Source organism: Pipra filicauda, unplaced genomic scaffold, assembly GCF_003945595.2.
Source record: "Pipra filicauda isolate LSUMZ 115617 unplaced genomic scaffold, ASM394559v2 scaffold6_size6359152_pilon, whole genome shotgun sequence".
NCBI lineage: Eukaryota > Metazoa > Chordata > Aves > Passeriformes > Pipridae > Pipra > Pipra filicauda.
In genome coordinates this window covers 5,335,645-5,363,597 of record NW_024104865.1, presented here as the reverse complement: position 1 = coordinate 5,363,597, position 27,953 = coordinate 5,335,645, and the positions used below count along the sequence as shown (strand labels likewise).

At 39.7% G+C, this 27,953-nt stretch overlaps 3 protein-coding genes across 4 annotated transcripts; 1 reads left to right on the top strand and 2 right to left on the bottom strand.

Annotated features, from left to right (window-relative positions):
* Positions 1-18: 18 nt before the first annotated feature.
* On the bottom strand, positions 19-3,968 carry OIP5 (Opa interacting protein 5). The gene is given in 6 exon segments (XM_027750173.2): positions 19-172; positions 174-257; positions 1,558-1,639; positions 2,169-2,291; positions 3,332-3,398; positions 3,554-3,968. Coding segments are annotated over 6 exon segments (777 nt in total). The 5' UTR covers positions 3,858-3,968; the 3' UTR covers positions 19-55.
* Positions 3,969-4,193: 225 nt separating this feature from the next.
* On the top strand, positions 4,194-20,603 carry NUSAP1 (nucleolar and spindle associated protein 1). Of its 2 annotated transcripts, none has more exons than XM_027750198.2 (11): positions 4,194-4,301; positions 5,608-5,667; positions 6,705-6,893; positions 7,906-8,080; positions 9,840-9,929; positions 10,617-10,729; positions 12,546-12,733; positions 14,812-14,978; positions 15,972-16,082; positions 16,661-16,772; positions 17,243-20,603. In XM_027750198.2, the coding sequence occupies exons 1-11, from the start codon at positions 4,209-4,211 to the stop codon at positions 17,328-17,330; spliced, it is 1,386 nt and encodes a 461-aa protein (XP_027605999.1). In that variant the 5' UTR covers positions 4,194-4,208; the 3' UTR covers positions 17,331-20,603. The 2 variants fall into 2 exon arrangements, with proteins under 2 accessions (XP_027605999.1, XP_027605998.1); XM_027750197.2 differs by having other exon boundaries at positions 14,812-14,990.
* Positions 10,976-27,953, bottom strand: NDUFAF1 (NADH:ubiquinone oxidoreductase complex assembly factor 1). Its single transcript, XM_027750199.2, has 5 exons — positions 27,644-27,953; positions 25,663-26,270; positions 23,585-23,770; positions 22,272-22,346; positions 10,976-19,755 (listed from the first exon to the last, which is right to left on the bottom strand). The coding sequence occupies exons 2-5, from the start codon at positions 26,158-26,160 to the stop codon at positions 19,615-19,617; spliced, it is 900 nt and encodes a 299-aa protein (XP_027606000.1). The 5' UTR covers positions 26,161-26,270; positions 27,644-27,953; the 3' UTR covers positions 10,976-19,614.

Below are 27,953 nucleotides of genomic sequence, written 5' to 3'. Positions count from 1 at the left end.
GACAGATCAACACTCAAATCTGATCTGGTGCATTATTTCACCATAATGAACAAACTCAGCAGAGATGCAGAAACAACTCCAGCAGTTCTTGAAAACAGCTACTAGTTGATCCTAACTCCTGCATATCCTGGTGGTAGGCCATCTGTACCTGATGCAGAGCTCTGCCATTGTGTTGCATAATTACTTTGTTCCAGTTCCTTCAGCTTCTTAGTCAGCAATTCTATGCGAATGTGGAACTCCACAAGCTTTTCTTTCAGCTAGAAAAAAAGAGAAATAAGAGTACTAAAACTAGCAAAAAATGTCCTAATGCTGCATCTTTGAATGATCTGCATCAAGCGCACTTTCAGTGTCTTAAGAGCAGCTCATTTTTAAGATGGAAAAATAGTGGGGCTTGAATCTTTATACTGCATGTCTAGTACAGACAAAACTGGCACCCAGATCATAGGTCTGCACTACAAACTGGAGATGGATGAATGTGTGCCAGCATCAGCCCTTCCAGAGACGTAGGGAAATACTCTATTTAAGGAGATGGAGTTACTAGAGTTTTACTATGATGAATCTGATCTTTCCTAGTTAAGTCATTACAAGTTTTCACACAACCAGAGACATTCTTTGACAATATCTGGACAAACTGTTTCACCATGAGCTTAGGAATACATGTGGACACATTATTTCTCAAAAAGCAAAGGCCGGATTCTTGAGCTTGTTCTAGTTAACAAGCAAACTCTCTACAGTCACATTATTTGTGTTTGCAATGAAGTACTATCATTTTTTTACTTCAGAAAATTGCATCTTAACTTTACAAGTCTTGCTTGGATAAGATTCTTGCATTTTAGTCTCACTTGACCTGTAAAAACACTATGATCTTATGGATACTGGAAGATGATTTTAAAGAGGACAAAAGAAATGTCACAGGCCCATTAGAAGAGAAACTAAACTAGACAACTAAACTCAAAAAAAAAAAGAAAAAAAAGAAAAAGTAAGGAATAAGTAAACCCATGAACTGGGTACGCTGGCTCTCTCCTACATACCATACGGGACAGACAATTTACTAAGATAACAACTAACCAGGTTACAGACAAGAACATCCAATTTAAACACCAGAGAAGGAGGAAGGTCCTAGTGCTGTCTCTGAAGCTACAAATACTGCCATGCTGTTTTGAGCTTACACAAACATAACTGTGCAAGAATCCCTTTCAAATTAACAAATTACTATTTTTTAATTCTTCAACAGTGATAACACAAGTAGTAATACTTAGGCGAAGTCTGTATAAATGATCCTAGGGTTTTTTCTTTTCATGGTAGAGAGGTAAAAGGATAAAAAACTTTTGCCAGAAATTTAGCTACAACTGGATATGTTTTGCAGATTAGGGGTCTTAGAAAATGTTCCATGTGTCTCACACATTGAGGCAGTCACTGTAATATAAGTCAGCATTTTCTCAATCTTTTGCACTTAAAAACCAGTAATTGTATCCATATTTTGGAACTAATATCCCAAATTATCAGCAGTTTAAAACTATTTTCCATTAATGTAGAGATTAATGTAGAACCCCTTACTTCCTGCACTTGTTTCTTTAAGGTCACAGCAGGAAAATCCACCTTAGAAGCTTCTATAACCATTTGGTTTTCTAAGAGATAACTGGAAAACAAAAGGGGATAGGGAAAAAAGCCACAATAAAAACAGTTAAAAGCCACAGTTGTGTTCATTGTTTAGACAGATTATTTAAGACAATTTTAAAGCAGATACAAAGTTGTTGCCAAAAGTAATCAATAATTATGAAAATATGAAAAACATAACAGTGGTTTTACTTTGACATCTTAAGATCCTCTCATCACCAGCTATAAGTAATTAAGTTTCTACAGTCAAGTCCTTAACCTGTCATGGAACTACTTTGATACCTTACATTAGCTAAGCAAATCTGGAACAGAAGGAGATTTCAGCATTTCACTCAATTAAATTTAAACCCTTACATTACATGAGGACACTCAAGAAGTGCAAGGCAAATCAAATAGATTCACATCAACACAAACAACTTAGACATCCAGGATGTTAAAATCCCACACCAATGTGCTCAGACAAAAGTAAAGTCACTTTAGCTGTTGGCCAGTTGTACAGTAACTTACAAATACCTGTGAAATCCCTGACTGTAAGAATACAGTGTACTCACCAGAGGATTCTGTCCTTGAAGAAACAGAACAAGCCTCGGAGATATGCCAGGTCACTGGCGGCAGAATGAAGGATGAAGCCCACAGACAAGCCACATGACCGACAGGATAATGCATTGTAAGCACTAAAAGGAGAAAGGGAAAAATATTTTTAAACAAAAGCTTTTGAAACCATAGATACTACATGTCTGTCGGACAACATCAAATCTTCAGTTCTATTAGGACAAAAACCCAAGACATAATAATGCTTTCTCATTAAAAAAATAATAGATACACAAGGAATGTGAACATAAGCAGTTGGGCATGTTGTGCCCAAGTAATGAAGTAATCTCTTCAATAAGTGAAGGTGCAATTATGGAAGAAAATACACGTCTTATTATCACAGAGTGGTTTAGGCTACACTACTCAAACAGGATTTAACTGATAAAACAACGCATATGCCAGGTCACAAACGTGAAATTTCCTCTTGGTAAAACAGATTATTGCTTCATGCAGAGAGAGGGGGTGGGAATGATAGAAAAAAAAATAGCAAGTCTTATATTTAAAAAGTTCCCAGTTCTTATAGCTTGTAAAACAGCCTTCAAACATCTTTTAAATGAGCTACTGCTTCTGTAAGACCTCAGATGACATTTTACGCCCCTCCCATTAGACCGGTCCCTGAGTTACCAAACCTGTTGCTAACTGTAGCCTAATGAATAGAACAGCAGAAATTACCCGTTTTCAGTACTAAGAAAAACCAACCAAACAAAACCCACAAAAAAACCCCCCAACAAACAAAAAAACCCAAACAAACACCACCAAACCAAACACAACCCAGAGATGCTTTAATTCGGATAAAAGACCTTTTAGGGAAGGAAAGAAGGAGACCTAAACGGTAGGCCGTCTCTTACTGCATTGCTCAAATGCTCCTCTCCACTACAAAGGTTAGAGCAGTAAAACTTTTGATTTTGACAGAAGCAAAAGCTACATCCCTACAAAAGGTTTCTCCATCCGAAGCGGTGAAGCAGAGGTACAAAAAGCACTTGGGAGTTTGCTAAGCCCCTCACAACCCTCCGTGCACGAGCCGGAGGAGCCCCCGGCTCCCGGCCTTGACAGACCCGGCTTTGCCCGCACGATTTACCGCGGCGGCCCTATGCCAAGAGCAAGGACTAGGGGAGCTACGCACCATCCCAGGAGCGGTTCCTCGAGGCCGATCAAGAGCGAATCCTCCCAGACCACATCACTGGTGACTTCTGCGGAGAGAGAGACGCGCTGCAGGCGAGAGCCCCCGGACCAACCTCAGCCCGGCCTGAGACCCGCCCGGGGCAACGGCGCGTCCTCCCGCCCCGCGGCCCCAGGGGCAGTGACAGCGCGGGCTCGGCACCCCCCTCCCCGAGGAGGCACTGACTGAAGCAGGCGAGGAAGCCGAACCGCGGCGCCTCCGGCGCGCACAACTGCAGCGAGTCCCCCAGCACCGTCCAGCAGCCGCGGCAGTGGAACACGGCGCACAGCTCCGGCAGCGGACCCTGCCGCCGCGGAGGCGACGCCGGCTCCGCGGCGGGCGGCAAGGGCGACGGCGGCGACGGCGGCGGCATCCAGGTGGCAGCGGCCGGGGAGGACGCCCGCTCCAGCACGATGGTCCCGACGAGCTGCGGGTCCTGGAACAGCTGCGGATCCTGGAACAGCTCCAGCAGCTGCCGCCGCACCGCCATCTCCTCCCGCCGCGCGCTCGAGCGCGGTGCCCGCCCTCCGAGCCTCGCGATTGGAGCGCGGCTCACGGGTCTGCGCTGCCACTGGACAGCGGGCGCGTCAATCCTGGCCGCCCGAGGTGATTGGGCAGTGAGCCGCACCGAGCGAAACTCCCCCTAGCCGGGAACGCCCAAGCGCACTCGAAAATAAGCACGCGCAGCGGAGCGCGTCGTCATTGGCGGTTCCCGCGCCCCGCCCCCGGGGCCCGTTTCCCGTCGCAGCCAATGGGCTGGCGCGGCGGGCAGTTCGAACGGCGAGGGTGGGCGGGCGCACTGTCGGTTGGGCGCGCGGCGCGGGCCGGGGGTGCCGCAGCCATGCCGCTCGCCTCGCCCCGCACCCTGGAGGCGCTGAAATACGTCGAGCTCCAGCGCCTTGCCAAGGCCGTCGGCTTGAGGGCCAACCTCCGCGTGAGTAGGGCAGCGGGGAGGGAGCGGTGCCAGGGAGCAGAGCGAGGGGTGGGCGGGGGAAGGTCCGGGTAATGAGGTTCCCCCTCCGCCCGGCCGTGAGCCCAGGGCAGCGAGTGTCTCGCCCGCCCCCGCGGGCGGTGCTCTCGGTATGAGGCCGCAGCCGCCGTCCCCTCCTGGCTCTAGTGGCGGTCTGGCCCGCGCGGTGCGTCCCGAGAGAAGCGGCCCGGCCGTGCGCTCCCGTGCGGGGCTCGGGCAGGCGCTCGGGGAGGGGGCGACGCGGGGCTCTGGCCGTCCGGAGTCACCGAGGAGGGGAGGCTGCCCCGCCTCTCCTGCCCCCGGCCGATGGTGGCCCAGCTGCTCCTCTCTCTCCGCTGTCCCCCTGCTTTCTCCGCCCCCCCTTCGGTGCGCGTAGGTGTGGTCAGTTGGTTGTTTTATTTGGGATTCGGGTCGGAGGAGCAGTGACAGAAGGGCGCCTTCAGGGAGGGAAGCGTTTGTGGGCGTTTACCAGCCACGGTTAAGGAAGAGAAGTTGAAGCTCTCCCCGATATTCTGCCTGGTGTACGTGTGACACGGCCTGGCCTCTCCTGGCAGGCGCTGCCAGCAACGGGAGAAGCAAAACCTTGAAGAAAATCCACGGCTTCGGTGGACGAGGGACTTTGTTGTCCTGACTTGACTAAGAATTTTTCCTGGAATTTTAGTTTTGGGATATTTTGCTCTTAAACTCCTAGTTCGGGTTTGATTTTATGCTGATCTTTCCAGCTAGGTGTTTAAGAGCCTTTTGTGGCCCGAATTATCAATGGCGTGGTTTTGTTGTTGTATTATTGCTGTTGCTGCTGAATGTATGCAAGGGACAAAAGGTGCTTTGCATGTAGTATGGACAAGACAGAACTTTAACATGATTTTAATTCATGTTCAGCTGTGCAGTGTTGGTTAAAACAGCCTGTCTCATTCATCCTTGAACAATTAACCTTGTCTGAAAAACAGACAGACCAAAAGAAACCTAGTCAGGGAAATTTGCCTTTGTGTCTCGGTGGAGAATTAGCCACCAGCGTGCTTGTAACAAATGTGGATAGAGCCTTTCCCAAATCTTCCTTCGAGAAGCCTAGCCATGATGATATATCTGCGGCCTTAAGCACTTTCCCTAATTTGCCTTGAATGAAGCCCTAGGCACCTTATTCCATTGGATTCAGGAAATGTTCTGCTTGTTTGTTTGATCAATTTATAGATCACTGGTTATGTTTATGCAGGTTTTTGTTTGATGACTTAATGGCCTATTAGGCTCATAAGTTGCTTTGATTTCTCTCCAGGCAGATAAACTGTTGGAATCATTGAAGCAACACTTCGAAGAAACAGAACAAGAAAATATGGTAATAGATGATAAATCAGCTATTGTTTTTAAGAGATATAAATTTAAATTTATAGCCAGTAGGATGGGGTGTGTGCTGGAGGGTGGTTCTGACCGTGATGTGAACTGTAATAGAAATACCTTTTTCTTCTTGGTGCCCTTACCTTAATGTACTTATATACCGATAGAATAGGTATGCTAATGTTAGTTTTGAAGTGGCCTCCCATATGACCCAAAGCTGTTTTCCTTTACGGTGCAAAAATTAATAATGTATTTTTCAGCATTGGTACAAAATTAGTCTCTGTAAACACTAACACCTAATTTCCATTGAACAAATCTCAATTCTTGCCTGTTTAGCTCCAGACAATAGTCAGTACCAAATATAAAAATATTTTATTTATTTTGCATGTCTAGATAGTAATTGGAAAACATTTTGCATTTCTTACGATTTACTTACACTAACACTGTAATGAAAGTGATAGAGTTGTGCTATTTCCTTTATTCATTTCTTAAGCTGTTATTTTCTTAACTTTTTTTTTTAATTTTTTTGTAAGCTGAATTATTTTGTTGAGTGTGGTGATGTTTTTTGGTTTTGATAAAAAACAATTCAGCATCTGCTTTTTCTAAAATGTATCTCCCTTTAAATGCTTCCTTTAAAAATCTTTAAAGGTTTGAGGGAATGCTGTAATCCTTGTCAGCTTATTAAAAATTTTTTTTGGTGAAGAGTGTTCCACAAACGTACAAGTCTGGGAGGGTTGCAGCATTATGCAAGTTAGATTTCAAATATGAAATATTAGGCTTTTATGATCTTATTAAAATACAATATAATAAAACAATCATAGAATTTATTTTGAGAGTCCTCAAACAATGAGCTTTGATGTTTAGGGAAATCTAGATATTGCCAGTTTCGTGATTACTGTGCTGCTAAATGGCATGCTTGCTACTGTTTTTCCTCTGTGTGAAATACTTTTTCCAATAATAAAATTGAAACTGTCCCTGGAGTATCTAATTCATGTTTGTGTCAGATATCTACAACATTATAGTATTTTTCTGCTACAGGATCCTGAAAAGAGTGCATCTGCTTCCATCAAATTGGATGAACTGAGGAATCAGGAAATTGTGCCTGATTCAGTGTGTTTTATTACAAAAAGATATTGCAAAGAAAAGAAAATAACCAGAAAAAAGAGGAACTTCCATGAGGAAACTAATACCAGTGAAGAAAACCCAGTGCTTTCTGATGAGAAAGAGGTGACATGCATTGCTTGGTTTTGTCTCCCCTTCCTCCGAGCGTAATTTAAACACATTTGATTTCTTTTTTACCACCATTTAGAGATGGTATACATTTATATATGTGTGTGTGTATATATATATATAAGAATTTCATATGCAATGTTCTGGTATTGGACTTATGTACTTTCTAGCACTTACTTTTCTCTACCTTAACTATGTGCTATTCCATAATAAACAGACATTACTTGCTAGTCATTGCTTCAAGGAAATAAATTCCTCTAAGAAATATACTATACTAAGCACTTTATTTGAGTGTAAGGGTGCTTTTACCTAGTTCATCATAGTATTCTGAATATTAAGGTAGTTTCAGAATTTATCTAAAATAAGGCTGTTCTCACCTTTTTAATACAGAAAAAATAATCAGAAGTTGCACCATTGCCTAAACTTCACAATTTTTTTTTTTATTGTGAGTGTTGTATGACTGAGGGAGAGGAAGTTTCAAGGTGAGATGGACGTAGAATTCTTTTTCTCTAGAGTTACAAGGAGTGGGTAAACTGTCTGAAAGACTTTTACTGACCTAAGGAGGGAAATGAAGAGTGTTAGAAAATTGTACAGTAACCAAAGCTCCAACAGTGAAAAGTAACATACCCAGTGAATTTATTTTTACTTGCGAATAATTATTTCTTGTCAATAAAGGCAATTTTATACTAAAATGTTGGAGCTGTGCAGGTGAAAGCTTTCTAATATATCTGTTTGTGAAGTAACAGGGTAAGTATTTCACAGGTTAATTCAGGTTGGAGTTCAGAAAATCTCAGTCTCCCAACCAAAGCAGACTCAATTGTAAGGTTAGACCACAGTGCTTAAGGCTTTATCTAATCTCATGTTGAAAACCCCTGACATGGAGGCTATGCAACTCACTGGGCAACCTGTTCCACTGATTCAGTGTTCTCAGAAAAGCAGACTTTCTTTGGAACAGAAAGGAACAAACAATTGGAAGAAACTGTTTGAATGAAGTATGTTTAAATTGCAGGTGCATTCTGAAATGAAAGAAAACGAAGTGCCTCAGGATGAGCATGAAAAGGGACAGAAGGTATTCCAAAACAAGAAACAAGTAACCAAAAAGAGGGCTATTGAGAATGCAGGGATGGGTACTGGTCAGAAGAAACAAGCCAAGAAGACTTCTACTAAAATCAGGGGAGAGGAATGTAAGTACAAAATTGAAAAAAGCAACTTTAATAATTTGTACTACTTAAAATAACCAAAAAGTACATTTTATTTTGTTATGAAGATTTTTGTGGCATGTCTGGTGATTAGTACTTTATTTGGGGATAGCAGAAGAAAATATGTCTGTTTTTTTTTCTACATATTGTTACATAAACCCACAAATTCTGCACTGTAGCAATTCTGCTGGCTTTGACTTCAGAACTCTGGACCTGATGTTTTCAGTGAAGGAGTTCTGAAAGGTCTGAGTGCATTTGAGTCTTGCACTTCCGAAAGGATCAGTGCCTTTTGGAATATCCCTGAGGTTGTTACTTGGCTCCTTTAACAGCTGGTAAGGAAAGGAGAGCTTGCTTCCTAAGGCTTCATTTATCTTTTCCTACAGATGAACAGTTTTATCTTGTTTTTCCCAGGAGTAAAATTAGTAGAAAAGAACGTACAGACAGAATCCTTTATAATTGGTTTGAACTACCTAACTGTATCTATATTCCAGTGCATCATTTTTCCATCTGGTGGTTTTTTTAGTCCTTCAAACATGATACCACTGCAAATATTAATTAATTTATCCCCCACTCCGTTGTGTATGCAGCTGACAGGAAGAAATGAGTTCGTCTAATCAATCTGATACTTGACAGATCCACAATACCAATAAATTAAGATATATATACCTTTATTTGCTCTGGTTAGGCTATGTGTATAGTCTGTAAGCTGGATTATGGATATTCTTGCTGTTCAGTAGAATTTATAAGGACAATCTTATGGGAGACCACTTATAATTTTGAAACTAGCTTAGTAGGATTTTCAATGAAGGTTATTTTTAAAAACAGAAGCAATAGAGTATTGTGGAGGATGCTTGGGTTGAGGCAGCATTCATCCTGACAGCTGGTACAGTACTCATATCTTCCTGTAACCGTAGTTATAAGTGTCTGTACTACTTTCTATGTTGTGTTTTTGTGTTTTGGGGCTTTTTTTTGTGGTTTTCTTTGCTTGGTTTGGGTTTTTCTCCCAGTAATTTCAGAGCGAGAGTTGTTACAGGCGAATACTATGTCTGCATTTAATGTTAATAAGGTGATTTTTCAACAATTATTTTCAACAACACCCGATTATTTTCTTCTAATGAGGATTTCTTTCAATATATTAGGGTCATCCATGTTTACTTTTAAGGGGATGTGAAGGAACAGAAAAACAAATGTTTGCTTTTTATATGCAAATGCTGAACTTGATGTGAAGTCTTTACCTGATTTTTTTTTTTTAATTAATCAGTAAAATGTGAACATGAGCTTAATAATATACTTGAGAGCAGAGAGAAAAAGAAGAACTCAGACTCTCTGTATGTATATAAGGCAGTGGCAGAAAAGCTGGGCAAAAGGTATTTCTTCTTTATTATCAACATTTAAAAACCATAGATGAAGACCTGTGAATTTAAAAGTTGCTTTTGCTTACCACAAGCACAGTTCTCTTTTTAACTTTCACTGTAAAATACTTTATTGTCATAAGATACTAACCTCACAGGACTGTAAGATTCATGCTGGGCTTGTAGTTTGTCAAGACATGCTATTACTGACAAACCAATTAAAACACTTTGGAGAGACTTAAGACATATTCCAGCTCTTTTTATTTCTCAAAACCTGAACCCACTTTGAGGAGATAAGGTGTGTTTTGGAACAAATTCTTTTAAAACCATTGTGATGACTTTAAAATGTTTTCCAGGAGTTCTAATGATTTTGTTCAATCTTACTGTACCAGGTGATGCTCATCATGCAGGAGGGAAGACCCCTTTATCTGTAGGCCATGCATCTAGGTCTGCAAAAACAGGGATGAAAGCTACTACACCAAGTAAGATAACCTACCATCTTTAGAAATAGATGTGTTTTAATGTGTGTAAAGGGAGACTTGACTTAGTTTTTTATAACTCAGATTTCTATTTTTGCTCAAAGAAGAGAACATCCTCTCTTTAAAAATCAAACAAAAAAATTTCCCAAAGGTTACATTTTAAGGTACTTATTCCAACTTGTAAATTCAAAGTAGTAAATGACTGGCATGTATATTATAAAACTGTTACTGAACATTTTGATGTCTTTTGGATATAATACTTGCATTAATGATTTTCAAAGAGCAGGAAGACATGCTATTACTCCTGCTTGTTTATTTTTCACTTTATAAATACTACTGTTCTGCTGTATTACTATGTATTAGTTTATTTTCATCACTTCTTAAAATGCATTCATTAGTTTAAATTTAGAAGTACTTACTGTTCTCTTTAACTGCAGAATGTGGGGGTTAGATGATCTTTAAAGGTCTCTTCTAACCAAAACCGTTCTGTGATTCTATCATTCTCTGGAGCATGCACCAGGTAACTGGTCACATAGCTGGTGAAATAGGTTCTTTTTCGTTCTGTTTGGCCAGGTGTGTATGCAGAGGGATACTTTTTCTTTGAGACCTTAACAATAGGTGTTGCAAAATTCTCCTATTAAGTATTAAACTTCCTTAGAGCATATTAGATCTGTGAATCTTCTTTCTTAGACTTTAAAAAGTTGCACGAGGCTCACTTCAAGAACTTGGAATCTATTGCTGACTACATGGAGAGAAAAAAAAAAAGGCATGAAAACTGTACCAGTTCGCTCAGCACAGTCAAGGTAACTGATAACAGAGGAGGATATCTGTTGTTCCCATATTCATTTATTTCCAGGGCCTCTCTGTAAGACTGTCTCTGTCTTAGAGTCTCTTTAGAGCAGTAAGTATCTGGTCACGTGAACAAACAGCAGAATGTTATGATGAATGAAATTTAACTTAGTTCCATATAATTAATTATATATAGTTATTTGTATATAACATTGTTTTGCCAAGAGACGAGAGACAGCACAAGAGACACAGACACGAACTTTAAAGAACAAGTGTATAAATTTACTGTAGTTCAAAACAGCAAAGAATTACAAAAGGATAAGCTTGGCAATGCACCTGATCATTACTACAAAGAGTGTGTATAGTGATTGAGAAAGATACATCACCAGTTACCCTTTAATGCAACATCATCCAGATCCACATGTCAGCTGGGGAGCCCCAATTGCAGCGAAGGGTTGGAGAACCACTCCCGGTAACTGGGAAATCCTACGCAGTGCGTCTACTCGTAGGTGAGGCTTCCATCTTCACTGTGAAAAGGGCTCGTGAAAAAAGCTTTTATACTGGTAAACAAACATGCTTACATCACTGCTTAGTGCGGAAAAACATCTGAATTTCTTATCTCCTGGGGTTTCATCCAAAGCCTGGCCAGGGCTCAGAGAAAAATCAAGGGAGTCAATTTGTACTATTTAATGTTGAACAAGGCCAGCCATCTACTTCCATGGCCTTGACGAGTCTCTAAATTCAGAAGCATAGATACATTCATATTTCATTAATGAATAGATAGAAATCTTCGCTAATAAGCAGATACCTATATCTTACTAACAAGCATACATGTCTACACAGATGTAGTCTTATCATACTATATATTTTACTAATGATTATACAGAATTTTGGCTAATAAGCAGATACATAACTAAATATAACATTAGGTTGGAAGGTTCATCTAGAGGTCAGCTCTGGCTCAGGGCCTGTTGTTCAGGCCTCAGCACTTCAAATACATATGTTATATAACTTTTTATATATTAACAGTGTATAGCTATAGGAACCAACAAATAACTTGTTTGTTTGGAGTTAAAATAATTATGTCACAACTACTTCTGTGGAAGATCTCCTGGAGCTTTTGTTTACAACTGTTTGAATTGCTGTGGAACTTAACTCAAAGGGATAGGCTGTCTTTCAAAGAGCAGGAATTAAATATTCATTTCGTCTTTTGTGCCTTAAAGAACTATTGTCCAATGGCTGCATATAACTCTCCTTTGAAATATATGCAATATATATTGTTCTTAATGTCCCTGACACTCACTTCTTACATTTAACCCTCGCATGGGTCAAAGCTGCTAACAGGGCCTCTTGCAAGTGTGGCAGACCCTAGAGAAGTGACAGTAATGCATCAATGAATATATAAATATGTCAATGGATATGGAATTGTTCAGGTTGGAAAAGACCTTTAAGATTGTCGACTCCAACCATTATCCTAGCACTGCCAAGTCCATATCAAAACAGTAACACTGAAACTCCTGAGCACTACGTTTCTTTATGGCATACATGTATCAATGCATACTTGAGACAGATTACTGTTGGCAGGTGCTGAACATCCCTTAAAAGCATCAGAAAAGGAACTCCATATAACAGTTCTAAGGTATGTGTTTTCGGATCAGGATCAGTTTAAAAACAATAAAACTATTTATGTTTAAAATATGCGTTTAAAGAGAGAAAAGGGAAAAAAACTGAAGAGGCTATGCTTATGATTCGCTGTGTATTTTCCTCTTGACTGCTTTTCAGATAAATTTTTAGCAGAGTCTGGTAACTCATTATTTGATTTTTCCCTAGAAACGAACCAGTGGCAAAGCACTTTTATTCAGCCCAAATCCTGTAAGAGGTAGATTCTCTACCACCTGCACTCCTGGTAACCTTCGGCGCTCACCACGCAATTCCCTGAATGCTGCAAATCGGAGTATTTTATCCCAGAAATCTTCATTTAATCCTTATGTTCTTTCAACATCCAAAATGAATGTCAGGTAAAAAGAACAAAACAAAACTAACAGCAAGCCATTTGATACAATACACATGAAATAATTAACACTGACTGTGATTTTACTATATTATTTCTATTCTAAACATGAACTGTGCAAGACTAATTCTGATTACTAACTTTTAGCCTAGCATTATGGCTGGCTTAAGCCTTACTGTGCTGTTACTATCTTCCTTCTTCGTTTTTATGTCTGTTGACAGCAGAATCTCACATCTCAGCTTCCATTTTGCTAAACCAGGCAAGCAAATTATTTTTCTTACTGTGTTAGGTTTTCCATTTTGTCAGACAACCTATTGGTGTCTGTTATATCTAAATTAATTTATCTTTGAGATTTCTTAATCAGAACTGTATTCAGTACTCCAGGTGAGTCTTGCAATGGACTCAGCATTTAGGGTTTTTATCTACTCACTTCCTTTTGTCCTCTATTTCCCCTCCCTCTCACTGTCACAGCAGGGATTGTCTTGTGATTGACTACTATAAGCAGATTGTTTCTAGCAGATGGGAACTAAGTTCATACTAGTAAGTCATGAGGAATTGCTAAATGAATGAACTCATACTCAATGCTACTATCTTATCTCGTTTCCTTTTAAAACATCATGTGTATGTCATTATTCCTCCACAGTAATCTAATTCTCTATTAATGTTTGTTTCGTGAACTTGTTATCAGAAAAATTATTAATAAGCTAATAAAATTTACTGAAGTCTTAATCAAGAAACCTTTTAAAAGAAGGAATCAAAAGGACAGACTTTATGGTATTGCATTGACAAATGTCCTTTTTCTTGGTTTTCTTTTTAGTGAGTCCTTGTCTGTACTATTCCTTAGTTGATTTTTAACTATTATACGAATTCTGACTTTAATCATTTTACTAAACTTTCCACAGTGACTGAAGTTCTGATTAGACATTCTCCCTTGCTAACAATACATGGTTGTTCTCAGGTCTTGGTTGTGTTACTGTCCATTTCTCTGATGACCTTCACTTTTCAACTTTTGCATGCCAATGCTGGGGCAAAAAGCTGCTGGGGCTTTTTGTCCCTGAATAAAGTGTATGTGGTGTTGTTATTGTGAAGTCAGACAATGCAACTTCTAATATTGATAACTGATAATATAGAATTATGTGACTGGAATGCAGGTCTTTTGCTGTTCAAAGGTCAAAATCAAGTTTATAAACTTACTAGCTTTGTTTCTACTTTAAAAGTCCTCTTTTTGATTTCAGTAAATAACAACAAATGAAAAAAGTAACCATTCCCCCTCTAGTGTCTTATTGGATGATCTTTGTCTCCACTGCAGCCCTCGTTGATGCTTAGCAATATGTAATCCATTGATCCAAAGATGCACTGAGGTGGATCTTGCAAGCTGTACTTCATCATAAACTTGCTAGCCCACAAAACATAGCCTTCTTCAACATATACTCACTGTCTTTCCAAATCTTGCAGGCTTTTAGCTTATTCTCAGTACCTTTTTGATAAGGGTGTTACTTCATGCGTGCAAGATTTTGAATTTTCTTTCTTATGTATGTGTACACATACATGTGTATTCACACATACACATGAAAAATGTGTATATACACATATGCATGCAGCATGCACGTGCATCTTGGTATGCAAGTAACGTGTGTTCTGACTAAAATTTTGAGCTTCATCTTGTAGATCTTTGAGTTGCAGCATTCTGTTAATATTCTTTCTTAATTTGGATTTTAAAACTAACAATAGTGACATGTAATGCTTTACTACAGAATCCAAATATAAAGTAAATCATATCTATTGGTGAAGAAATCTACTGTCTTATGGCATCCAAATACATTTGCTCTCCAAAATAACAAGCGATCGAGTTCTTTGTAATTCCTAATATCCTTTACTGCTATTGATGATGGCTCATAACTTGAAAACTGTTATACCAGGAAGGCATTTTAGTGCAGTTGATACATAAGCTGTGAATATCTTATATATGCAAGAATATCTTATATATGTAAGAAAAGCAGAATGCAGAACTTTCTGTATTCTGGCACGTTGCTTACATTCCTTGTAGGTGACTAAATTTGTCTTCATATTTCTAACTATTTTCAGGTTCTCAGAAGCCACAAAAGATAATGAGCACAAACGCTCTCTTACCAAGACTCCATCTCGAATGTCTCCATACATGCAGGAGATTTGCACACCTGACACTCAAAAGAACTGCAAACCAATAAGTCAGAAAAACAGCAAGGGAAATAATGATCTGGCTGCACCAAAGGGTAAAGTGGATGGTGAATATTTGGCTCTTTCAGATCAAGACTTTTGTCATAGTGAATTATTATATAAATTTTTAATAACACAATGTCATGTAGTCCTAGGTCTTAATTTAATTCTCTATTTTATGACTGGTTCTTTAGAAACTGCAGTGTTTTGTTTCATTTGTTTTCCAGTGGCTTGAGTAAAATGGTTGGGTGCCAAGACGTAAACATACGGTGCCTGGCTACCTATAGAAAACAGGATAGTAAATCATCTAGACCTTTAGGGACTACATAGCAAAAGACTGATATTGCAGATACAGGGAGACCCTGTCTGTGGTGACAGGAGTTCCCAATGCCTTCTCAGAGATCTCATTCTCCTTGTGGAGTTAGCATGCCTTAGGCTTTTAGCTGTGTTTTAGGACAACCAGCCTCAGAAACTCTGATTAACTCCCAAACTAAAACTTAGAAAAACTGTAAGTCTTCTGATTGCTAAGAATCTTTGCACCAGCACAGCTCCACTATCTAGCCATTGATATCCTTAGTATCACTGGCCTATTGGCACAGGCCAAGAACCCAGAGCTTCTTGGTTTGCTCTGTAACAATATTAATGTTTTTAAGGGGAAAACAAAGCTCCATGCTGATCTGAAGCTGATCTGTTCCAAAGGAATGCTTCTTTGTTTAATGTGAAAAGCCACCCAGTTCCACATAGAGACTAGGAAACACAATTTGCTCAGAAGTATTAGCAAAACAGATGAAGCTGCATATGCTCTTGGATAGTATAATCATACCAAAAAGGCTAGTACTCTGCAACTCTTGCCCTCTCCAAACCTGGAAACTCCCTATTTCAGGCAAGCTGTATTTGTGCAATTCTATTGTTAGAGGTAGCAGACAGTAGCATTTAATGGCTCTTTGGTCTTGATAATTGTAAGATGGTCTTCACAGGCACTTCCCAACTTTTGTGTGTACAGCATTTCTCTTGTTACTATAATAACAATATTGTGACGCCTTTTGTAGTTATCACTCCCTTCAAGTTTGGAGCTCAATCTGCAGAACCCCCAAGCGCAAAAAAGACATTTGATCTCAAAGCAAGTCTCTCGAGGCCACTTCGGTATCAGCCACATAAAGGTACTGTGATCCTTTGCAGCTCCTGTTGGTCACACCCCTTAGACTCAGCTGCTGGCAGGGAGTACTCAGGGAGGCATTGATACAAATTGTGATACCAAAGTTTATAGTCTCTTTTCCTGTCCCTTTTCCTTTCTCTCTGGATTCCCACACAGTCTGTGGACTGATGTTAGATTTCTACATAACATATGCTTCAAGAGCTTTGCTACTGAAGATTAAGACTTTATGACTAAAAGCCCATCAATACAAGAATAAGCATCCTTGTGTTCCACTGAATGATGTTATGTACAAGAAATAGGAAACATTCCTTACATAATTAGACTTTTTTTTTTTTTGAAGTGCACTATTTGAGAAGCTGAACTCTGTGTGGTGAGTTCTAAGTGCAGTCATCTTTTTCTACTTTTAGAAGGACTACTTGTAGGGAATGGGCTGGTGAAACTGATAATGCAGCTTGAAAATGCATTTCATCTTCAAGTCAAACAGCGAAAAACAGGCTAGCTAGGATAAAATTCATGATAAGAAGTTAAACACACAGTTACAAAACTAGTAAAGTAGTTTCTCTTTTTGCCCCTAAATTGTAGGACGACTAAAACCGTGGGGAGAATTTAAAGAAAACACTGTCCTCAATAAGTCTGGTGGTAGCAATATCTCTTCACGTAAGAAAGATTACAAACAGCCGCATCTCCAGACAAGGTTTGTACACCACTAGTCTTTGTATGAGTAGTGTTACTTAAAATAATATGACTCATTCTTCTTGAGATTTAAATATACAGTGCAGGAAACAATCCTTTCGTATTAAAGCTATTTTGGTTTCCAATGACTGTTCAATATCAGGAAGGCCAGCAAGGATGGCTGCTCTGAATTTGTTAGACTTTATTTTCCATGACAGTTATCAGTTCTAGTGTTTGGAGATTTACCTTCACCTTGGAAGAAGCTGGCAACAGACATGTTGCTACCTTGACTGTTAGACCTTTATGTCTAAGAAGTATTAGCCTGAATGTGTGTTCAGTCCCAAACGGTACTGTTCTCTCTAGCTATGGCAAATGCAGCACACTGATAAAAATAGTATTAAGCCCCAGTCAGTTTCAGATTCCTTTGGTTGCTTGTGTCTCTAGCTTTAATATAACTTGATATGGTCCATCTCTCTTCTTTTTCCCCTTTAGGGAAGAAAGGCGTGAGAAACATGAGCAAGAGAGAAAAAAGAAAAAGGCTCAGGCTCTCGGAAACCGTAGAGGAGTATCTGTGTGTTAGGATGAATAAGAAGTATCTAAGAAATCACTGTAAATACCGGTCCTGTCATGTAAATAATTGTGCTGTCTGTATGGTTCAGGTTGCTATCAGCTAGCGGAATCCAGAGAGCAATTCATGAGACCTTGTATCTGAGCATAATATTTCTGTGATCAACTTCTCCAGTGAGATGAGAGTTCTAGACTTTCAGGAGCTTAGACCTCTCTCTTGTTGCTTCATAGTGTTTCAACTAATTTAAATGAACATGTTAAAGAAGAAAATGTAAGTGAAAAAAAGATGCTCAAGAAGCCTCCCTGCAGAACAGACTTCTGCACCAGCATGCATTTGTTGCCTGCTAGAATGCAGGCTTTGGATAGCAAGCATCAAAATGTTCCACTTGTAAATTACAGGAATGGGAGATACCTATTCTCCAGATCAATCCTTAAATTCTCTAAAAGTTACAGCAATTATTCAGCATTTCTAATTGCATGCTTACGGCATAGTAGAGAATTTCAAAGAAGAAAAATATGCAAACTCTCTGGAAAACTAAAAGCTTGCAGCATAACGTAATTATAAGCTATCTTATTTTAAAAAAAGTCACAACTGAGAATTTACAAATTACCAACTGAATGCTTTGAACAGTTAAGGTTGTTTTGTTCCTTTCTATAGTAAATAGCAATGCTAACAAAATTCTTTTGCTTTTCATCCCTGTGATGCTTAAAAGAGATCGTAGTAGTGTTGGAGCACATTCAATACCTTAGATTTAAAAGCAGTTGTTGTTTTTACTTTTAAAAAATACATAGAAAAGCTTTCTGGATTTGTTATGGATAGAACTGGAAGAGTAATTTACCAGTTGTAATCTCAGATATTGACCAAATAAATGTTTCACTGAATTTAGTGTCCTATCAAATATATGTTGCCATGTCAAGAACAAGCAATTTTTTTAATGAAGTTAATGGGGAAGAAAATATTTTGTATATATCGTGTTTTCAATGGTTATATCATCTAGTGTACTATCTATAACTGCTTCCTTAGTGTAGCAGTAGTTTTGTTCACACTTGTATTTACTACTCCATGTCTTTCATTGTGTCATGTTTTCCTTACCAACCAGCCTGCCTACCACTTCATGAAAGCATGTTTGGTCTGGTATCTTTAGAAATAATAACCCTCGCTCCTCTTTTGCACTTAAGCTGTTGAATTCTGTGCAAAAGGAAAATGATAGTACAAGATATTGTTTCAGCTTGCTTTATTGTGGTCACTCCCATATAAAACACAGGTACATTTAATATTTGTAAAATATATTTCAAAAATATACTTTATATATATTTAGTATATATATATTAAGTGGAGAAGGTCAGTGCTTGGTTAGACTAAATTTGTGACAGCTGAAACAAGACCATTCAGCACTTATTTTGTAAAGTGTTTCTTGAATTACTGAAAATTAAACTTCTTGGAAAAAAGGAGGTATTGAGCTTCTGTGCCAGCAGCTGAGGCTGTGACTTCTTGCACCAGAGGTGAGTTAGGCTAATTGCACATATCAGAAGTGTGAGCTGCTCTGCCCTGTAATGGTGCTACTCAAACCAAGCTGTGACTCCTCAGGGAGCAGACAGTGCTGGGGATTTCCTCCCAACCCTCCCTTAGAGCATTACTTCTCTCCAACAACCTTAGCTCTGTAACGCTGTAGGATTATCCTCACGAGCTCTAAAGGAAAACCCAAGCCTGCGGCATAGCTACTGTTTCAATCTTGGCAGCAGCAGATTTTTCTTTTTTTAGCTATCCCGAGGAGTCAAAGCTAAAGGTTGCAATACTTCAGTCTTTTCCACTTCTGGTGCTGCCGTTTGTAAATTTCAGCAGCTGAGTCACACTTAAGCACCAGTCCTCAGGGGATAAATTCTCATCAGACTTTTTTTTGGTTTAAAACTAGCAGGTTCAAGTGTTTTACAACTGTCAGCAAACCATGTAATGTATAAAATGAAAGTGGTGTACAAAAAAATAACTGCAACAAACTCATGAAATACTTTTTATTTTAGTAAGGGTCAGGATGGAAGCTAAAACTTACCCAGGGAAGAGTTACTACTTCGTAAGAACACATCACAACTCCCCTCAGGCTATGTGCAGTAAATGTCTGTACAGTCTTTCCAGGATTCTGTATTTGGAAGCTTCAAGATGCCAGTGGTGTCACACTTCAGGCACTTATCTCTTTAAAGTTTACAGAGGATCTTCAAGTTGTTATAAGCCACATGTTAAGAAGTATTTTATAAAAATGAACCAAATATCTGAAGAATGTCCCAAAGGAGACCAGCCCACCTTAGACTGGAGTATTCTTGTCATACATTTCATAGGCAAATTCTTCTGTATGAGCTCTGTCATTTAACAAGCCAATAAAATCTATCTCCAGCTGGAACGGACCATCTACTTTATCTCCGATTGTGAATCCAAGGGTACTAATCTAATTAAAAGACACATAGAACAGTATTTATAATGTTACAGTCAAACCCAATTGTACCTCTCACTCCATACTTTACAAACAAGTCATGGCCATTTATTTTAAACTGGTATTTGTTCAAAATGCAACAGCCTTTCTTAAGGCTTGAACACTTCCCCATTTTTAATACAGACTCCTGTAGGAAATGGATTCACATTTGTCTTTCTACCGCTCTGTATGGCCAGTTTCATCATGACTGGGTTTATAAACACATTTTCTTATAAAGTCAGGTACAATTCTTTTGTGAGTTGGAAAGATAAAGATCTAATTAAGGACAGAAAGGATCATACTAAACCAGATGTGTTAAAAAGCATGAAACTTAAATACTGAGTTTAATAGTAACACAAGGTTCTTACCCACTGTTTCCCAATTAGAATAATGTTCTTAAAAATAAGAACATTGTTTATTCCTTTCCCTAATGTTCTCCACCACTACTCCCATTTAAAAAAATAGAATTATTCTAACTGCAGTAACTTCCCTAAAAATCTGTGTGGCTCAGGCATGATTTCTATTAGCCTGTGGCTTGCCCAAAAGCTCCCTCAGGTCTTATATGTTATGAAACACTTTTCAGAGACTCCAGTGTTAACAGTTCTATGGTAAATTGAGTCACCAGTGCAGGCCACCTCCTGAACTCGAGCTGCCCTGAAGCCCTGCTAGAAGTGCAGGTCTGAGCAGTGCCATGATTTTAAGAACTGCTGTACATTCAGGAAAATAATGTTGTGTCAGATGAATAATTGTCCAAGTCTAAACATATATTGCAAATGTATGTCAAATAAACAATAGAACAAAACTAAATAAATTAAATGCATTGACATTCCTCTTGGACTATTCTAATGCTTTAAATTCTACCCTCCTAGCCAGCTCTACAAACAGCCTCTTGGCTTCTGAAGCCTGGAGAGTTTTAAAGCTCCATCTTTCCAATTCACATTGCAGATGACTACTGGAGGCACCTAAACTCTTTGATCTGAAGAATCTATTCCTTTGCAGGCCCTAGATACCTTGGCTGTTCCCTGCTTTCTTATTCCTATTTAACAATTATTTCCTGCCTTCCCTGGTTCCTAGGAAAACATATAGTAGTACCCTGAGGGCCGTTCACTTAAGAGTTGGACTCCATGATCCTTATGAATCCCTTCCAACTCCAAATATTCTGTGGGATTCTGTGTGTGACCAAGACATCACGATTTCATAAATTGCCATCACCTTGCTTCCTTGCTTTTTGGGTTTCTTTAAAATATGTGTGTAAAATTACACTGCAAGTGCATAATTTTTACTGTGAAATACTATGCATAAGAACCATGAACAAAAATAAAGTGTAGGATGCTTAGATCAAGTATTGTTTAGTCCCTTTAACTCCTAGTAAATATTTTTAAACACCCCATATACAACCCTATGTTTTCATTTACCACTTTGAATGACTGTATATTTCAAATACTGACAAATTCTTCAGTGGCCATATTTAAACATAGGCCTTTTGTAACAACTTTCTTCAATAATGCATATTTTTTTCTTGTAGCTGATCTACCTTCTTCAGATCATTCATACTTGCTTTCTACAGCCTCAACTTCTGTTTTAAAGCAGATTGTTTTCATGCTGTCCATCACTGAATTACCCTCAAATTTTTTGGTTTTTTTTTCATTAAGGCAATTAGGAACTGAATGCACATTTCAGGTGACTAACACTGATTCAAGTAATGGCCCTTTTATTTTCTTCCCATATATATTTCTAACATTGTTTGTTTCCCTTTTGGTGGTCACTGGGTATTTGGCTATTAAGCTGCCCTCAATTACATACAGGAGGATCACTGAATTTTAAAAGAAAAAAAAGATTCAGAAACAATTTTTTCATCATGTTTCCTCTGAATCAGTCTACCCATTTTGAGAAATAAATAAAAATACTCAATGCATTTACTTAGACTAGAAAGCCTGAAAAAAAAACCAAAATAGCCTATAAACACATCAGTTTACGGTTCGTGTCAAGGTCACTGATATAGTACATCCTCAGATAAATGATACCACAATATGATATCCTTGACAGTCTTCTGTATCATAAAGAAAATTTATGATACTTCTACTACTTTTGGCAGTACCGTGCCAACCAGTATTTGAGATTGCTTAGTCACATTGATCACTAAACACACACACACACAAAAAAAAATTGTTGAAAAGCTAAGTGCATTGTGAGTTGTTTCTTGGTTATATAAATCTTCTTAAAATATTTTTTGAGCACCTATGAAGTAAACTGACACTGCTATCACAAAGTAGGATAATTTAAGTGCAAAGGCAAGCACACAAGAAAATACCTTATAAGAAGAAGAGGCCCTTCAATTTTAAATTCAGAAATATTGAAGGATTTTTACATTATCTATATCATGCCAATATGATCTTAAAGGAAGTTCTGAGTTTCTTACAGAGCAGTTGTGTGTTCCTCATACTGCCTTTTCAAATGAAATTTCAGACAGAGAAAACTTATAGAAAACTTGCCTTGTCTAGCCAGATAGGATGCTGGCTATCCTGGACTCTTCCCCGACTGGAGAGAAAGAATTTGGAGAACGGAATCTGACATACACACAACAAAACAAGACTTTAGTTTCACCAGTACATAAAACAGACACTCAAGGAAATAAAAAAGCCTGTCTTAGTTAAAAAAAAAAAATATCACTGCTACAGCTGGTATCAGCATTAGTTGGGTAGATAAAACTGGCACAAAGAAACGTGCCAACATTAACTCTTTCAAACGGCCAGTCGCAGCCAGCGCCGGGCCATCCTGTTCTGCAGTGGCTGTAGCCATCCAGCAGGGTGTTACCCTGTTAGGACACAGCGAGGGGCTACAGCACAGAAGGTGGCTGTTTACATCTCCTTGGAGATGTAAAGGAGAATATCTCCTTCCAATAACATGTCAACATAAACCAGAAATTATTGAAAAGTCTGGCATGTGTGCACATTGGCAGCTCCCGTGTACCCAGGCTGTGGATTTCATAGTGCAAACTTCGTACTGAGACATCGGTACTCCAGCAAAGCAATTCAGAATAATGTAGAAATTACTTTGAATGCAGTGGGAGCAAGAAAGGAGGGCTGGCTGGTGAGGGTGAGAGGAAAACAACCAAGCCAGCAATGACACACTGACTTTCATCCTCCTGACTCCTCATCCGTGAAACAGTGGGCTGTTCCCGTATGTTTGGACAATGGTATTATGAAGCACTCAAAGCCAATTCGTAAGGATGTGCAAACCTCCTTATCATTGTCATCAGCCAATTACGAAAGGTCCCCAAGTCGCATCAGAAAAGAGCTGCAACTCACGCTTTTTAAAAATATTATTTTGTGTCACAGATTCAAGGGTCACAGGTTCAAGGGTCACAAATGACAAACCACACCTCTGAGTCTCTGATTGACTCCAGCAAGGCTGCGGATTAAGCAAATCCTGTCACAGGGAACAAATCCTACACCAGCCTATGCCCATTTGTATTATAGATAAAAGGGTTATCACAGAGAATATTCATGGCAACACCTGCTAAGCTTCAACTGCTATATCTATCCTAATACTTCAGTAATAGCCAACAGCAGGCATTTAAGCGAACATATAGTGGATGAAATCTTTAATACAACTGACACAGCAGGCCCTCCCACAATCCAATTTTGGGAACTTCCAAGCCAAAGGCACGTATCTGTTGTATAACAAATACATTGAATGGACAGCAATAGAAATAAACTGTGACTGTTGAAAGAATTCCCCTTCCACAGTATTTCGGCCAGGACCCCAAGACAGTTTTATTAGTTTGAAAGACTCATCAGTTTACCTTTATTTCCTCCCAGTATGGGCCTCCTCGGGTGAACATGAAGTAGTTGTAGAGGTCATCCTTCTGATGAGAGAAGTAAGGGTCTGTATAAATGTTTACCATCCAAGGTCTGCCATCACCACGGACACGTAAATACAAACTGTTGAAGTTTGACCAGTCATAATACTTCTTCCTTCTAAAAGATCCCTACAAATTATTAATAAATAGAATTATTTCTCCTTAATAAGGGAAACGTTTATTACGAAGAATAGAGCACTGTTGCTTTGATCACTGCCCTCATTATTATGAAAATTTTAGATTATTCTTTCATCACACTGGATGCTGAGCTCACTTGATTTCCTTCAGCACTGTATTAGAGAGCCCACAAATTACAATATTACCACCCTGAGGACTAATGCTTTCAATTATAAGCCACAATCTTTTAAGTATCGGAAATCAGACCTTCCTAGGACTGAATTCCCCACCAGGCAAGTATACAAATGCTACAGTGATGGATCAGTAGTTACATAGTTCATTAAGTTTAATGTAGTTCATTAAGTTTAATATTCTGTGGTCAGTTCTAGATTATTCAGAGATGATGACAGGAAATTGAAGAAGTGGGATAATTTATCCCCTGGAATAACCTCCCAATTGAAGACTAACATAAGCACTGGGAGCATTTAATGTTTTCCAACACTTTTTTTTCATTAATTGTGCAAAATGATACCAACTGCAAGCATGTCTAATTCTCAACTGCATTTTTTCCAGAGATCTGCATCTTTGTTGCCATTTGCATACAGGCAGATCCAAGAGAGTTACACTGAGGTCACTTAGAGCAAAGGTCAGGGTTATTCTTGACCAGAATTGCTTAAATGAAGTCAAAAGTAGCACCAAAAATTCAGATGTTTCCCCTTTATTTTACAGCACTACTATGGGTTACATATTGACTATCCTTCTACTAACTCATCTTGTAGGTAACAGTATGACTAGATCATCAATATATTAATACAAGGTCTGTAGCTATTTGATTTTATGGTTTTGACAGTTTTTAGCCTTTCTACTTAAATAAAGAAGAGTCTTTGTATTTATGTTTTCACCCTCCAATTTCAAACTGCCTTATAAAGATGGACTGATACACTTCACTACTTCAGAATTAGGAGGTCACATTTGCACAAATCAGTAGCAGTCATGAGAATTTAATTCAGACAAGATTCCACTTGTTGTTCCACTCGTCTGACCCGCTGTCACCATTGTAATTGGTTTTCTTCTGTTTCTCATTTACCCACTGATTTTGCCACTGATATGTTTTTTGCTGATATGTTCTTCTCTTCAAGATTCTGGCCCAGAAATTATCTTACCTGTGCAGCTGTGCCAAAACACAAACAGAACAAACTAAACAGTTAAGGATTTTAGACACTGAGTCAAAATGTTCCTTTGCTTTTAAAGGTACTTAGAAATAAGCAATGAAACAAGCAGTGTCAATAACAAGCACATCCATTTCTGGTTCTATTTTGCTCAATTCTGAGCTATCAAAGATCTGTGTCTCCCTTTTTCTGATGTACAGTAGGAGACAGACCTTTAAAAGTTCCATTCAAAGCATTCTTTTCTGTTCCTGTGAGAAAAAAAGATGAGCTTGTTCACCCTAACCAAGTTTGACGAAGAGACCAAGACAAAGCCCAGAAATTTTTTGCTTATGACACATTCAATTAACTTCAAATTTAAAGAGACATCTAATTTAATCATACTAATTCTGGATATAAAGATTCATTTAGACTCAGTGATCTTGGAGGTCCTTTCCAACCTTAATGATTCTATAATTATAGATCCTCTATTTGCAAGGATGCTGCAAACAGGTCTTTCTATGGCATATAAGTAAATGATCAAACACATATTATTCCTTTTCTAAGAAAGGAAAACAAAATCCAAGAAAAATTTTACATTCCTTCCAGGTCAAAGAATACAGCAGCAATGACATCCCTGAAAGAATATCTAATCAGTTTCAACTGTAGTAAACAGCAGGCTACTTGCTAGCACAGGGATTACACAAACATGCCCTCAGATTCAGTCACAAAGCTGTGCAAACATGGAGCTGTACTTACCAGTCGTGGTTTAGCTCTCATACTACAATATCCACTGTATTTTGTCTCCCCATCACGAGGTGCTTCCGTATTGAGGGTTCCGTACAGCAGAGCACCCTGGTTATTCCTACCCAATTTGAGGTAAACTTCACTTTTCCCTCCAATCTCTACATCAGAGGAAATAACCCATTTATTTAAATCTTCTTGGCTCCGAAACTGCCACAACACCCTCGTCTGTTCCAACAGGTACTGACTTAATGGACGGCCTTCAGGTCCTACTAAGTGATTTTGGGTTTCCTCCTTCAGTAAGCTTAGCTGAGTCTTTAAGACATCAAAACCCTTCTTTAAGCTGAAATCAGCATTCTGCCACAATGTTTTTTTCTCAGGCTCTGCCCCTGGCCTCCTGTAGCTGCTGTACAGTTTTGAATGGCTCAGGAGAGGTCCAAGCAACTGGAGCAAAGTTTCGTGCCTGCAGCATCCACCACGTAAGGAAGCACTGTTCAGCAACATCATAGTCATATTGGTAAACCCGAAGAATTCACTTCCAATAAGGCAATTATTGGGTTGGAAATTATTTAAGAACAAAATCCAGAGCTGTCTTACTGTAGTTACCCGTAGCTGAGCTTCGCCTTTAATACAAAAAAGAAAAGGTTAAAAAAAATTGCATATAGGATGCTTTGTGAAATTTAATTTTTAAACTTGGTGTTAACTAGAAATCTAAGTCATTGGAAACAGGAATGAAAAAAACCATCAATAATTACACTTCCTCAGAGCTCTAGTTTATTTCTTGACTTCCACCCTCCTCCCACAATGTGAAATCCCTAGGGAAATAAGAAAACCCAGGTAAAACACTGCAAATAAAACTGAAAATAAAAAAAAAATAATTCCTGTTCTTCTCTTCCACTGTAAATAAGTTCAGGTGTCGTGAGCAACACCAGCAAAAGCAATCCAAGAAGGTTTCTAAAAGTTGATAGACAAAGTATTATCCCCTGCAAGAAACCCACAAATTCACAACAGGCAGACCCTGCTGCCACCAGAATGACAGTCTCATTTAACAGTCAGATGACAAGACTTTCCAGATAGGAAGTCCTGCAGCAGCCATCCTACATGCCTCATCCAGCTCCTTGCCCCCATCAATGTACAGAGACGATTGCCAAGACTGAAAAAATGAGCATGAAAGACTGCAAATCAATAAGGTGGTTTTTTAAATAAAGCTTTGGAAAAATTCTGAAAAACTTCTCTTTCCTTCTCCCTGTATCACTGTTGGTAGGAACAGCTATGCAACATTGCTATTCTCTAAGTCATAAAGAAGAGCCTCAACATTCAATGCTCTGTACAGAGGTTGTTACCTCTGACTCATAAAGTTAGACAGGTTTTTGGTTTTTCTTTTATTTTTTTAATGCCACAGAATAAATCCAAAAATTACGTCAAATGTGTTCAATTTCTCTGAGCTTTTAAGAATGGAGAACCCCACCTATACTGGCATTCCACATATATATTCGCTACATGCCTCCCTTTACCCACGGTAAAATCCACTATTGCTGTTCTCACACTCCAATTATATTGTGCACCGTGGGCTAAAGTTGCAGTGAAGGAATTCACATTTCGCTCCATCACGCATTCGGGAAGACTGGAGAAAAGTTCCCGAACAGGAAATCCTGGCTGCTGTCCTTGTTTCCCCCGAGTATCAAGGAGGAGATAAACGGCGAATTTTAATACATTTTACTTTTTCCCTTTACTTTTGCTGAAGACTTGCCCATCTATGGCAAGTCTTCAGCAGCTCGCCGGTGAAGCGCCACCACGACCCACCGCCCGGCAGTGCGACGCCTCGGCTTCAGCCGCGGCCCGAGCACCGGCAGGGATCCCGCCCACTCTCCCGACCCCGGCGGGCAGGGGCGAGGCTGGCACAGGGACACCAGCGGCCGCGGCCTGTCCCCGCAGAGCGGCCGCCTCGGCCCCTCCCGCTTCGTGACCGACAGACCCCGCACCGCCGCCGCCTCACCTTTCCGCCACCCCGGCGGGTCCGCTGCTCCCGGGCCCGCGGCGGAACGCGCACCGCGCCGCTTCTGTTCCGCCGCCAGCGGCGGCCGCAGCCGCTGATGTTCCGCCTGCTCCGGCGGCCGCGGTGCGATCCTTGGCGCGATCCTTGGCGCGATCCTTGGCGCGATCCTTGGCGCGATCTCCTCCCGCGATCTCCTCCCGCGATCTCCTCCCGCGATGCCTTCCCTCCGCGGGTCTCCGGGCGCCACAGGAGCGGCCGCGGACCGAGGCACGGGCACAGCTCGCAGCTCCGCGAGGGGAGAGCGGCGGCA